The sequence below is a fragment of the Notolepis coatsorum genome (genome assembly GCF_963971535.1).
Source record: "Notolepis coatsorum genome assembly, chromosome: 17".
NCBI classification, from domain to species: Eukaryota; Metazoa; Chordata; class Actinopteri; order Aulopiformes; family Paralepididae; genus Notolepis; species Notolepis coatsorum.
The window spans coordinates 46,682,009-46,697,474 of record NC_140181.1 but is presented as its reverse complement, the minus strand read 5'-3'; the positions used below and the strand labels follow the sequence as shown (position 1 = coordinate 46,697,474).

General features: G+C 43.8%; 1 protein-coding gene across 5 annotated transcripts in view; it reads left to right on the top strand.

Annotated features, from left to right (window-relative positions):
* The window catches only part of trim33 (tripartite motif containing 33), a 141,031-nt gene that overhangs the window by 97,035 nt on the left and 28,530 nt on the right, over window positions 1-15,466 (top strand). For 4 of the 5 annotated variants that reach the window (XM_084332758.1, XM_084332757.1, XM_084332754.1 and 1 more), the window contains 3 exons: window positions 90-290; window positions 2,174-2,306; window positions 12,626-12,689. In XM_084332758.1, the coding sequence (XP_084188884.1) occupies window positions 90-290; window positions 2,174-2,306; window positions 12,626-12,689 (398 nt within the window). Of the gene's footprint in view, window positions 1-86; window positions 291-2,173; window positions 2,307-12,625; window positions 12,690-15,466 lie in introns of all 5 variants that reach the window. The other variant, XM_084332756.1, reaches the window with a different exon arrangement.

Sequence of the window (15,466 nt, the reverse complement as noted above, 5' to 3'; positions counted from 1 at the left end):
TTTCACAACCTTTTCACGAATTTGGACTCCGATTGGCCGAGTGACACGGCTCATTCCTTCTCTGCCTTTTCTCCCCCCCCCCCCAGCAGCATTCCAACCCAGGGCACGCAGGGCCTTTCCCGGTGGCATCCCTCCATAACGCCAACCCCACGAGCCCTACCAGTGCCAGTATGGCCAGTGCCCACGCACACCGAGGCCCCACCAGCCCCATCGTGGGCCCCATCGAGCTCATCCCCTCCGTCACTAACCCCGAGAACCTGCCCTGCCTGCCCGAGATCCCACCCATACAGGTACGCTACACACACTAGTTATGTATGTCCTGAATCCTGACCATACAGGTACGCTACACACACTCGTTATGTATGTCCTGAATCCTGACCATACAGGTACGCTACACACACTCGTTATGTATGTCCTGAATCCTGACCATACAGGTACGCTACACACACTTGTTATGTATGTCCTGAATCCTGACCATACAGGTACGCTACACACACTCGTTATGTATGTCCTGAATCCTGACCATACAGGTACGCAGGGTTCGCACAAGGTCCTTGAAGTGCTTAAAGTGCTTGATTTTTGTCAAAAGAAAGTCTAGACCTGGAATTCCTTAAACTAAGGTGCTTAAAAAGTCCTTGGAATTCAAATCAACCATTCACATTGAAAGTTTTGTTCATCCATGATCAAATTGTTCTGAATCAAGAAATAAATTTTTTCTAAAGTGTAACTAATTGTCGGAAATTGGTTTTTAAACCATAAATATTGGATCTAACCCCCCCCCCCCCCCCCCCCCCTTTAAATGCCCTTTTTCATTGACTGCCACGCTGTTTTCCCATCTTTACTCCCTGGCGTCAGCGTTATTGACCATTTTCACAATGTTTGCAGACCCATCGTATATTCTATATTATAGCTATGGAGACAATAGTATGGCTCATTTGAAAGGCACTATTTATAGTCCAACATTGACAAACCAGTTCATTTCTACATACTTTCGTTTGTCTGCTATTCCACGCTAAACATCGCCCCGTTTCAAAATAATCCAGTCTCGTTTTCTAGATAGTGAAATATGACGCGTTATATGCATATGCGCAAATCGTTCGGGTTGCTCGCCTGAAACCTATATTATTTCCAAATCAAAGCTATATACCATATATAGATGTTTCTTCACAAAATCATTAAGGGAGGGGGGGGGGGTCGTTTTACGAAGCTGCTAGTTACCAAAAGCATGTTTTAGGTTTGGTAAAATATACCTAAAATAGACCTTACCTTAGTCAGAAGGTACTCCAAAATGAATAATCCCAGTAGTTCCATCGCGATCGCCATTACTCGTGTGCATTGGTCATGGCTATAATACGGGAAACAATGGGTTTCAGGGGAGCAAATCTGACAGATGGCTGTGTGTTGATTCACTTTGAGAGGGAGGGGATTCCTGCAGTCAGAGGCACTGAGAGACACCTTAGAGACCCAGTTCAAAAGGTTTGGGCGATACTGCCACCTGTCGGGATTCGATCGTCATTGCGATTTTAACGTTGGCAGCGGTGCCATTTTAGAATGGGAAAATCGAAAAAAAGAGAAAAGGATCAAAACTCAAGAAATCTCTGGTTTGGCGCTCAGCGGTTGGATTCGAAAGGCGCAGAAAGGGTTCAAATAAACTAGTGATTGGAAAAGTACTTGAAAGTCCTTGAATTTCATTTTGCAATGTCTGTGGGAACCCTGGGTACGCTACACACACTCGTTATGCATGTCCTGAATCCTGACCATACAGGTACGCTACACACACTCGTTATGTTTGTCCTGAATCCTGACTATTCACATTAATTTAAAGGCACCATCTGTGATTGCAGTAATGCGCCTTTGTTGAGACACTGTCACCCCCAACTACTGGCTTTGTTAATTTAATAATGAAGTGGAGATAGTCATGGTCTTTTTGATGCAAGGGCAGACGGCGTGTGACAGTTTACCATAAGTTTTACATTATTTACCATCTCCTAAGTCCAACTTTTCAACAACATATAAGTCTTTGAACTTAAACTTTGGATATATCCAAAGATGGTCAAATCAATGCCATCAGAGAGTCAAATCCTTCACCAAACCCACTGAGGTCTTGTTTTCTGTCTTGCTTCCCTTTTTGGTGCTTGTGCCGGCTGCCACTGTGCCTTTTTGGCAACACCAGCTGGAGGACGCAGGCTCCAGCAGCCTGGGCCACCTCCTGACGCGCTACATCACGGCCAGCACACACCAGTTCCTGGGCCCCGTGGACATGAACCCCTCGCCTGGACCCTCCACGCACTCCCCCGGCTCCTCAGGTAGGCAGCCACACACCTTGGTACCATATCCTATCACCTCAATCTGGAGCCATCATAATTCTTGTGCAATGGAAAGTATTGGATGAATTTTCATATTGATGCATCGCTTTTTTCCCCACACGTGGGATGTTATATTTCTCTAAATGAGAATTATTTATTGTATTTCATAACTTTTTGTTCAGTGACCCAAAACTAAATTCTGATTCTAATATTCACGGAAAGTCATGGATTAGAACGGTAGTTAAAGTAATGGATCGGAGTAGTGTTGTCAAAAATATCGAAAAATCGATACATATCGATTCTGAATATTTAAAACGGTTTCAATACTAATTTCCCGAAATATCGATATTTAATTATTCATAAAAAATATCTTTTTTGTATACGGAAGTTGCATTGTTAATTTCAATACCTGTAATAGTACAGTAGTCCACACACACACACATGTGCATTCTGTTAAGTCGGAATATGACTGTAATACAAACAGTTCAGTTTGTCAGGTACATGCAACACAGATTACAGTGTTTACATCTGTCTGCTTGAGAAAATACCATGTTCTGCAATAAAAATGATTGAAGTGAGATGAACAGTTATTTTTAAATGTGTGATCTAAAGATAAACAAAGGGTTTTAAGTCTTATATTTATCTTCTCTTATAGTACCAGAGAAGCTGAGGAGAATCAACCAGCAACTAAAGCTAAATTTATTTAAAAAAAATATATATATACATTTTAACACATCCCACGCCGGAAACGGCTTACGACGTGTTTCAAGTCCATGCGAATTCTGCCAATCCACGGCGTACGACGTTATTGAGATCATATTTCATTTTTTCGCCATGTTATTCATAATTCCCTCACGGAGCCTGATATGATGCAGTGGGAGCATGCACAACTCTGTAACGCTTCAATACTGCCACCTGGTGGATGATCGGCGAGTTGCCAAACCGGAAGTGGATCTCTTGTGATCCCGGTGCATCTGACAAATGCGTCCGGCACTCGCATATTGTTGCGGGACTGTATACACACGTCCGTGTGTAGCGATCGCTGCCATAACGCAATAATCATACGATTTGGCCGTGTATTATGATTATACAAACCGGAAATGGATTTAGGAGATTGCCATCAAATAAGTGGGATCTTTTTCCTCCAGTCTCATCGTCGAACTCATCGACACTGACGTCATTTTCAGCGTGTTTGTTTATTTTTTTTTTTGATCAAATTTTTTATTATTATTCACATGAAACAAGACAACACATTAACCACAATCACAGTACATAGAACTTCACAAGAAAATAACAAAAACAATAATAATAATACAGACTAACAATTATACAGACAAGAGAAAAGAAAACGGAGTTCAACCTTCTAAATTTAATTCCAAGGGTTACTATCTAATAAATGGTCTTTCCCAGTGTTCAGCCCCGATTCCCGGCCGTGTGACCCTATATTAATAAAACGTACATCTCCAATCCACCACAAGGACCATTTTTTGAGAACACGACCCGAAAACAGAGCAATGAACCTTCATGAAAAAACAAACCTGTAGAGGTGTTCCATAGACTCACAGAGACCGTGTAAAAGTGGCCAAACAGTGAAGAAATAGTTAAATAGCTGCCCCCCCATAATATCCCCAGCTAAACTCAAGATGACAAGACAAAAGACAAGACAGACAAAACATTTCCTCCTCCCCCTCCCAAGAGACCGCCGGACTCACCCGAACACGCACCCCAACCCCGCTCAGCCGCACACTGCGGTCTTTACCTTCTCAGCTGCTGCGAACCATAGGTCAATTCCAGCCTGCCCCACCCCAATCACCCGGGCTGTGGATATCTCAAGATAAATCACATCCAATAGAGTTAGGGACCAGTTAATCATTGTAAGCTTCTCAGGCTCCTTCCATCTCATTGCTATTAGCTTCTTCGCTGCTGTGACGCCCGCTAGGACAACCCTTTTCAGTTGTACGGACGCGGGTAGTGTCGTTATATCGTTCAGGAGTAGCGTAACAGCTGTGAATGGGATAGTTAGGCCACACAGATCTGAAAGTTTGTCCGTTATTGACCTCCAGAAGCGGGCCACTGGTGGGCAATCCCAATACATATGCATATAAGTGCCAGTGGCCTTTTGAGAGCACAAAGTGCACCGAGAGTCGGTTATCAGTCCCATAGCATATAGCTTCCTAGGTGTAAGATAGGTCCTATGAATATAATTAAAATTAATTTGCTGGTGATTGGGGTTGCGGGAAGATAATGCCACATTTGCCCAAACATCATCCCAGTCAAACTCGGGGTCCAACTCCGGGATATCCACACGCCAGATTGTATCCAATGATACATTTTTATACGTGGATTGAATTAAGAGCGTATAAAAGTCGGAGACAAACCCTCTGGATGTCGTCCTGTCCACTATGAGCCTGAGGAAGGGGTGTGGGTGCAAGGCCTGAGCCCACGGTACGCCATGCGCCCTCAGTGCTGACCTTAGTTGAAGGTAAAGAAAGAAGGACTCGCCGGGAAGATCATAAAATTCTCTTAAGTCCTGAAACGCACGGAGGCCGTTCTTATCATAAATATCCTCCAGAGTATGCACTCCCCTCCTTTGCCATTGAGGAATATTAACCGGCTTGTGTCCTACAAGTAATTGCTGGTTATTAAAAATTGGAGAGTCCAGGTGCCATGGGCATTTAACCCCACACGACCTCTGTACATTACGCCACGTTTGGATCACGTGAGTTATGATCGGTCCATACCTCAGCCGGCATTTCGAAATAGAGACAGTGGAGTACACTACATCCTGCAATCTTAGCGGAGATACCGCCGCCGCTTCTAAGGAGCGCCACGATACAGCCTCTACAGGGTCTAGCCAGCACATCAGAGGTCTCAGTGAAAAGGACCAGAAATAAAGTTTAAAATCAGGGATTGCGAGGCCCCCATCTTGTTTTCTACGTTGAGTAGTAGCCCTTTTGATTCTCGGGCGTTTGTTATTCCAGATAAACTTAGATACCATCGATTGTACCTTGCGCCAGTGGTCTATTGGAGGGGGCAGGGGGAGCATTGAGCTAATAAAATTTATCCTAGGCAGGATGTTCATTTTGATTATGGAAGCCCGGGCTTGTAAGGAGTTAGGAAGGGACGACCACCTGTCTAGATCCTGGCGTATTTTATCATAAGTACCCGTGAAGTTGTACTTAGTAGTTTGGTTCAGCGTGGGGAATATCTCTATGCCCAAGTATTTAAAATGTTCTACTATGGGGATATCAGCTGGTAGTCGTACCGCCTTGGCCAGATCATTAAGAGGTAGGCAGGCTGATTTGTTCCAGTTAATCTTAAAACCTGACAATTTACCAAAGTCGTCGATTATCCTCAATAATTTTGTGGCCGACCGGGATGGGTCGTCCATGAAAATCAGCAGGTCATCCGCATAGAGAGCAATTTTGTGTGGAGTATTGTTGACCATTATGGGGACGATGTCCTCCGATTGCCTAATAAATTGGGCCAAAGGTTCGAGGGAAAGCGCGAACAGTCCCGGGCTCAGAGGGCAACCCTGTCTAGAAGATCTGGAGACTGGAAAGAGTGTGGAACAGTTTTTGCCTGTCAGTATCATCGCAGACGGCGAGGCATACAGGACTTTAATCATATGAATAAAACTCTTTCCAAGACCCATGACCTCAAGTACCTTCCACAGGTATGACCACTCAAGTCTGTCAAACGCCTTCATGGCATCCAAAGACAGAACTGTGGATGGAGTTGTATTGTCTTTACTGTTATCGATTACATGCAACAGCCTCCTAAGATTATCTGCAGCCAGACGCCCCGGGATAAAACCAGTTTGATCGCAGTGTACCAATACAGACATAAATCTCTGCAGGCGACGGGCCAGCACCTTGGCAAACACCTTTAAATCGGCCCCGAGAAGACTCAAGGGTCTATAGCTACCACAATCATTGGGATCTTTGTCCTTCTTGAGAAGTAAAGAAATCAACGCCATATTGACATCTCTTGAGAACTCCCCTTGTTCGATAGCGTAATTGATCATATCGAGCATCAATGGACCCAGTTGGTCCCAGAAAGCTAAATACACTTCGGGTGGAATACCATCCCAGCCTGGTGCCTTACCCCTCTGCATTTCAACAATCGTCTCCCTCAATTCTACGAGAGTAATCGGTCTCCCCAGTTCCTTGGCCTCTTCCTCAGAAATGTGGGGTATCTCAAGCCCGCCAATGAACGATTCAAATTTAGAGTCATCAAGATTACCCTCTGAGCTATATAACTGAGTAAAACTCTTTAAAAGTGTCATTGATCTTTTTCGAATCAGTAGTGACTGCACCCTGGCTCGTCCTAATCGAGGGGATATCCGAGAAATGATCATTTGAGCGTATTTTCATTGCCAATAGATGGCTAGGTCTGGAGCCGTGAAAATAGTAATTTTGTCTTGTCCTATGTATCAAGAACTCAGACTGTTGTTTAAGTATGGAGTTTATTTCTTTTTTGACTATCTTACGTTGTGTGTTTAGTCGTTCATTATAGTTAGTTTGCAAGGATGCGTATAGGTCGGCATATAATGATTCCAGTCCTTCTAGCTTTTTTGACCGGGATTTTCGCAAATTGGAGGCAAATAGTGTGACATGACCCCTGATAAATCCTTTCAATGAGTTCCACAGGACCCTAGGGTCTTCTACTGTGCCAACATTGATCTGCAAAAATTCAGCTAGTTTACTCCTGAACTCAGAACAGAAGTCATCGTTCTTTAGCAAGGTCGAATTAAAACGCCATCTGGGAGCTCTTGTGGAGAGCCTGCCAAAGGTTGCCGTAAGGAAAATCCCCTTGTGGTCTGAGAGAGCCAAGGGAACCAATGAGACATCGAAACTATCAAACATATTAGGGGACGCGAATGCATAGTCAATTCGAGAAGCTTTTGTGTCTGGCTGACAGGTGAGAGTAATCTTTGAGGGTGGGGTTGCATAAGCGCCAAAGGTCTGTGAGCCCAGTGTCTTTGGCCCACATCCTAAGGGCCTTAGAGGCCCGTTTTTGGTCGCTCGTTTCAGAGGGCCCGGACCTATCCATCTCCGCATCCCAGCACGCATTAAAATCGCCACCCACAATGAAAGCGTATCCATTAAGTTCCAACATATTCTTCGTGATTGTATTATAGAACGCTGAATCAAATGTGTTAGGAGCATACAATGCTATTATAGCCATCTTCCTATGCAAGAATTCAACTTTTGCTATAGTAATCCTTCCCTCCGTGTCCGACCATACATCCAAGATTTTGATATCAAGGTTACGTCTTGTAACTATGACTACTCTTTTCGTCTTATCGGCTGAGGATGAGGAGATAACGTGATATTGCCGATTTGCCAGTCTTGACACGTCACCTACCAATAAATGCGTCTCACTAAGGAGAGCAAGGTCAATATTTCTCCTCTTGAATAGCCAAAGGACACTGGCACGCTTGTGTGGGGCGTTAAGCCCTCCTGCGTTCCAAATTAAAATATTCAATTTAGCCATGGTCGAGCTTGTATAAGTGCGTAGAGAACATACCAGTGCAGCCAGGCTGAGTACAGAGGTGCTGATCCCGGCGGGCCCGGACGGTCAATCCCAGGAGTTCAGAGGAGGAACAATTACACACATATAAGACAACAGTACATAAAACACATAAAAATACCACCCCAGCTATAACCCCCCCTCCTTCTACTCTAAACCCTAACCCCCCCGTCCTATTATAAGGCCCCCTATACCCACTCTCCAATCCCCACCCTATGCCCCATCCCCTGAGGATGGTCATCTTCCTATCACTTCCCACTAGAGACATGGATCCAATAAGACGCTCCCCACTCCAACCCCCCTCTAGATAAACCCCTGAGTAAACCCCCACTAGTCCAATAAACACAAATAATAATAAAAATAAAATTCAATAAAGATATCGGTCGAAAACCACCTGAGCCTTGGCCCCAACATAAGACAACCATAATGGTAAAAATAGCCATTATTAAATAATAACTCCACATCAACCTGCAACCATCTATTTCCGAATCTGCGCTTCAACGTCACAATGTTAAAGCCCAAATGGGTACAGGAAAATTCAAAACAAAATTAAATTAAAGCATCCCAGCCGATAGTCTAAGGCAGGATCGGGTCACAGGTTAATTGTGCAAAATTGTGTGAACAATGTCAATTAAACAATGACAAAAAAAAGGAAGGGAAAAAAAGGTTGTTATGGTCAAAGTGCACCCCTTTAGCTGTCCCTCTGATCAGGCACAACGGCTGAAATGACATAACCTATGTAAGAATAGAATTAAACACATTCATTAATTAATCCGGGGATGGTAATAGGCAACACCTGACACCACCTGTTATCATACATTGTTTCAATAAAGATATCGGTCGGAGCAGTTAGTCCAAGGTAGGATCGAATCACAGTTAAATTGCTCATTCAAATGCCATCAAAACGGCGACAATAATTATTATATAATTACTCAGCATCAACCCTGTAACCATCTACCTTGGAGTCTGCATATTAATGTCGCAACGTTATAGCATAAATGGATCACGGAAAATTCAAAACAAAATTAAGGCAAACCAGCAGTTAGTCCAAGGTAGAATCGGATCACATTTAAATCGCGCATACAGATGACATAAAAACAGCGACAATAAGAAAGAAAAAAGAAAGGAAAAGAGGGGCATGGCTAAAGTGCAAGCCATATAACCATATAGCCATGAAGTGCAAGCCATACCCGACCCAACCTGTTATCATATATTGTATATGCATATTCAACCGACCTTGGCTTCTACTATGGATCCCAAAGCTCAAAACAACCTAGATATAAAAATAAAAGCATACCAGAAGTTAGTTAGGGATTCGATCACTCTTGAATTGTGCAAACCAATGTCCCTTTGAACAGCAACAGCAACCAAAATACGTAACCATTAACGGGTCTCGAGTGTCTCAGCGCAGACTATAGACGAAGCCCGCTGGTTAGCCCGAGGCTAGCGCGTAAGCTAGTGATGAATCCGGATAGCACGTTAGCCTATTATGTACATCGTTCAGCTAGCTCGTTAGCTTCCAAAGAGGCGATACACAAGTACGACCATGAGGTCAGCTTTAGCAAGTAACAGAAGTCATTGGGAAGCCCCGCTAGTTGAATGGGCATTGGGCAGTTAGCATGTCTGGGCATGACAGCAAGTATTTGTGAATAGTCGGCCTAATCAATGTATATAGGCCCAAACCGCCAAGTCACTCACCCGCCATAGATATCAAGCAACAGACTCGGGTATCTCTGCGAGATATTCCTTCGCTTTAGCCAACGACCAAAACAAACGCTGACCACCGACCTTCTCCAACACAGATAATTTCGCGGGAGCGAATAACGTGGGCCTCAGGCCTAGTTTCCATAGCTTAGTCAGGACCACCTTGTATTCGCCTCTCTGTGCTTGAACCTCCGGTGTAAAGTCTTCGAAAATGGCCACTTTGTGATCGCCAAGCCTCAGATTACCCCTTCTGGTACGAGCCGACCGCATGATGAGTTCTCTCTGCTGGAGTCTGTTCAGCTTGACTATGATGGGCCTCGGCTCTTTGTTCACGCCGGGAGAAAACCTGCCCGCTCTCTGTAGGCCGATTCACAGACTGGAGGCGAAGGGAGGACGTCCGTCCCTAGTATTTTCTGCAGCAGTTCGGGCACGGTCTCAGAGAGACGGCCTTCACCGCTGGTCTCCGGTACTCCAACAATCCTGACGTTATGGCGTCTATCCCGGGACTGCATCTCCTCCATTGCCGACTGTAGTTTGTTGACTTCAGCCTGCCTAGCCAGCAGGGCGGATTCGAGACCCGCCATCTTCTCGCACTGTAATGATACCTCCGTCGTTAGCATGGCTAGTTCGTTAGCATTAGCAGATGAGGCAGCGTGAATCGTCTCCATCTTGTCTGTCAGCGGTACTACCGCCAGCCGTATTTCTTCTGATATCTCACGACGGAGGCTGACACAAAAATCCGCCAACACTTTCTTCTGTGCTTCAGCGATGCGTGTCTCAGAGTCTGCGTGTAGCTTGGTCATGACCAAGAGCACAGCTTCGCTTAACTCCCCGACAACGGGCGACGATGTGGCCAGGCCCGGCGGGGATGGTTTGCTGGTTGTGGCGCATGGCTTCATGGCTCTGGTTTCCACCCCCGTCATCGTAGAAAGTCGAAAAAAGTCGATGAATGTATACTAAACACGACGACCTAGCAAACAGATAAAAAACAAATAAAAATAAAATAAAGACTAATGGGGAGAAACGTATATTCAGCACGGTAGAAGGGGGCTCATGTGAAACACGTCTACTCCATGATCGCTCAGCTCCGCCCCCGTTGCGTGTTTGTTTATTATTATCCATGCAAACTGCTCTCATCAATATATCACCCATACTACATAAAGCATTTACCGACGATCACGGAATTATAAACGACCCCCCCGTTCATCCGCGCATGATCAGTCATAACGTTTAGGATCATGTACAGTTGAAATTTTTAATATAGCGTGTATCGCCAACAAACGGCATTTGATAATATATATATGCGTTTATGCCTATATCTCACGTTCTAGGAATTTCTGCAGAAAACGATAAAAACATTTATATTCTAGACTGTATTTTCGTATTAATCTATGAATAAAAAAGTAAAACATTCCCACATCCTGAACGATAGATAATCGATGTTGAATGGGCCATAGTAATGTTAATTTGCAATACAATTTAAAAAGTTATAGCCCTGCAAAGAAGGTGAACATCTCCATAGGCTTACAGTGCTGGCAGAGGGTGGTATAAGATGCTCAAATTGCGTGGCAGGGAATGTGTTAAGATTGAAAATGTTTCCCTGTGGTATCGAAAATGGTATCGAATATCGATACTTTTCAAGGTATCGTATCGAAGTTCGAAATTCCAGTATCGTGACTAGAGTTGTTCCGATACCGATACCAGTATCGGAAATGCCGCCGATACTGCCTAAAATGCTGGTATCGGTATCGGCGAGTACCCTCTAATGTTGCGCTCCGATACCATATGACATAATTTATCAACAACACTGCGGACGTTGGGCTCTGTAGATATACCCTACTCGCTGAGTGAGCATTATAAAACAAACGTGTGCTTAATCGACCGTGAATTAAAGTGTCAATTGCCATTTTAACAGCAGAGCAGATACTTTCTTAAAATGCCATCGTCCCGGCAGAGCGCTGTTGACGGGGAGCTCTGATGTTATTAGCATTAGCTGAACAGCTAACCGAAAGCTAGCATTAACTAACGTTAAAGGTTTAGCCATAACGTTACCTTGGCTAAAGTTGGGGCTATTCATAATCCAGCAATCCAGACCTGCAAGCAAAGTACAGCAAGTTGGCAAAGGAGTATTCCAAGTTAAATCACAATGTCACCAGTAACGTTAGTTTTTCCATATACCGGTAGCTCTGATGCTAGCTAACCTAGCTCACGGTAACGTCGTCATTGCACAATTGCACGTCGCGTACACAATTAATGACATGTTGCGGACAGCCATATCGGCGACAATGTTTAGCTTTTAGTGCCAAATGATACGAGTCTGAGGCGGAGTCTCAAAAGAGAATGTTGAATATTTATTGTGAAAAAATCACAACAACAGAGCCTCTGCTACTAAACGGAGCCTTCTTGTGGAAGCAAGTGCAGCAACGAATAATGTCCGTGTGGAACTAATGTGCCAACAACCTTTCCGTGGGTGAACTCATTGAGATAGTTTTCAATTACTGATACTAATACTAATCTATACAATCACCTGTTGTTGAATAAAACTTTATAGTTATTACTAAAAAAAACAGTATATAAACAGTAGCTGTATTAAAAAAAAAAAAAAAGTTTTATAATTTATATAATATTTCTTATTTTTTTAATGTATGCACTGGTATCGGATAAGTATCGGTATCGGCCGATACCCAAAGCTTAGGTATCGGAATCGGATCGGAAAGGAAAAAATGGTATCGGAACATCTCTAATCGTGACAACACTAGATCGGAGAGGTAGTTAAAGTAATGGATCGGAGAGGTAGTTAAAGTAATGGATCGGAGAGGTAGTTAAAGTAATGGATTGGAGAGGTAGTTAGTCATGGATCGGAGTGGTAGTTAAAGTCTAGTACTTGGTATCAGTGCATCCCTAGACCAGATAATATACTATTGATACAGCAACAATGCATTTGTCCACCATGTATGATAATTAAAATCACAGGTTGTAAGCTGAGCTGATACTGCCTATTCAGTAGGTCTTTTGTGGTTTTCACCACCTAGTAATCCCCATATTACTCTGCCTCCTCCCCTTCCTTCCCCCATCCACAGGTCTGTCCAACTCCCACACGCCAGTACGGCCTTCCAGCACCTCCAGCACTGGTAGCAGGGGCAGGTAAGAACACACACTGTTCAAGTGTGGGCGGTGGCCTGGTGGTTAGAGAGTCTCCACGTAACCTGAAGGTCACAAGGTTAATCCCCTTGTGACAACTAGTGTGTCCAACCTTGTCAAAGTGTCCTTCCTTGAGCAAGGCACTGAACCCATATCTCCTCCAGGAGTGCTGTGAAATGGCTGACCCGTGACCCTACTCTCTGACCCAACCCCTCTGCTCTCTGACCCAACCCCTCTGTTCTCTAACCCAACCCCTCTGCTCTCTAACCCAACCCCTCTCCTCTCTAACCCAACCCCTCTCCTCTCTAACCCAACCCCTCTGCTCTCTAACCCAACCCCTCTGCTCTCTAAACCCCTCTGTTCACTACCCCAACCCCTCTGCTCTCTAACCCAACCCCTCTGCTCTGTGACCCCTGTTCTCTGACCTGACCTAACAATGAATGTGTTCACTGCATCAGAGGTCTGGTAGCTAGCTTTAATCAGTGGCCATGAGAGGTATATACTCGGGAAGAGTGGACTTTTCAACTAGAATTTGATCAGGAGTGAGTTGTATCTGTAGGTACATGTGTGCTTCTTCTGAACTAAGGAATGCGTTTCGATGTGGTAATCTGTAAAATCCTTGTTTCTGTTGATTTTGGCGCCATCTGTTGGTCATAAGTGTCCATTGCTGTTGCATGTTTGCTGTATTGGCTTGCTTTCCATCTTGAAGATTCATGAATACAAGACTACTGAGTTAGTCTTGTATTAATTCCAAACAAACCGTTGTTGCTGCTGGTGATGTAAAACATATCACTCTCCGTGTACCGGATGACTTGCCCTGCCAAGAACAGCTAATGTCAAACCATTCATGAACCGTCATGGTGACTTGGCGTGTGTGTGCGTGCGTGCGTGCATGCAAGGAGAACAATACAGAATGCTTGGTTGGAATGTTGAATAATGCTTCCAGTGGTATGACTATGACTGCTAGTCTGATGGTGTAAAGATTCAAGATTCAAGATTGTTTATTGTCATGTGCACAGTTAAACAGACAGTTTGCCATACAATGAAAATCTTACTTTGCTAGTCCGCCCTTCACACAAAATCACACAATACTTAACTTAAACATATTTAAATACAAGCGAGTGCTAGAAAATGAGGTAAAAATAGATAAATATAATATATACAAGGCACAGTGAGTAACATTGCACGTTCCGATCAGTATTTACATATAAATGGAGGTGACAGTGGGTCACAGCAGCAGTTAAAAAATGTCTTTAGTGATTCATAGTTCGGGGGAAGGGTGACAGTGTGTTCACAGCAGCAATCAGGTCAGAGTGTCTGCCAGGAAGGTGTGTGTCTGTGGGGGGGGGGGGGGGCTAGGTGGAGGAGCTAGCATTCACAAGTCTGATGGCTTGTGGGTAGAAACTTTTTGTCAGTCTCGTAGTTCTGGCTTTCAGACTCCTGTATCGCCTGCCTGATGGCAGGAAGTTGAAGTCTGTGCTGGGGGTGTGTACTGTCCTTAATTATGTTATGTGCTCTCCTGGTGGCCCTGGTAGAGTAAATGTCCTGTAGTGAGGGGAAGGCAAATATTGCCTTGAAATAGAGAAGCTGAAAAAGGTAGCAGGATGTATCATTCAATATATAAAGACATTATATTGTCAACAGATATGGTTGAAAAACAAACAATGTTTTAAATGTAATTGTAGATACAATATTGTAGTTACAATTTCTTTAATTGAATTAACTTAAAGGAAAACTCCAACATTTTGGGAAATTAGCTTATTTGCCATCTACCCTGGAGTTAGACAAGAAGATTGTAATGGGAAATATTAAAGGACAAAACGATGAGCCGTCATTATTTATAATAGAAAAGTTTATTTCACTGTGGCCACAATGAAAGGACAGTTTACAGACAGATACATCATGTTCACACATAATCGTCTGGCCGTAAAGTGACCAAGAGCTCTGGTCAGAAGTACATTAACACTTTGGTTGCCTAAGGTTAAATTAATGATATACCATAGATTGCCAGCGCTATTTGTCTATGGAGAAAGTCCCCTTCTTTGCAGGGCTATAACTTTTTAAATTCTATTGCTACATTGCCATTATTAGGGCCCATTCAAAGTCCTATATGTATTGTTCATTGTGTAGCAACGTTAAACTTTTTCATTCACATATTCATAGTAAAGTATGGTCTAATGTATAAGTATGTTTTCATCTCTTTCTGCAGCTTTCTCCAGAACGTGATATATAGCCCCAAATGCATTATATTGATGATGAAATACAGTTTGATGGCAATCAGCGCGATATAAAAAATTCCAACTAGACGTACTTCTAGAAGTTACTACACGTCATCTGATGTTGACCGGATGGGCGAGGGGGCGTTTATAATTCCGTGGGCAGCGTTATACCAATCATCTAATGTGGGTCAAATGTTGATAATATCAGTTATTATCGAAGACGGTAGCGTTACACGCTGAAACTCACCCCAGTCTCCGCGCGCCGTTGGGCGATCATCGTCGAGTAGAAATTTTATCATTATGGGATATATTATTACCCGGTCCATCTCCAGCTTGTATAATGGTATATACGTCCAAATCATGTTGTTTATCGAGTTATTGGCAATCGATCGCTATGTAGTGTGACGAGCTAGAGTGCCGGAACCTATCCCGAGTGGCCGGAAGCAATACGGACATCTAGCACAACCTCTACTGCGCTTCCTGTTAAGCGGTTGCGCGATCGGCCACCAGATGGCGCTCCTGAACCGCCAGAGAGCTCAGTGGGTCCTGCTGGTGTATCTC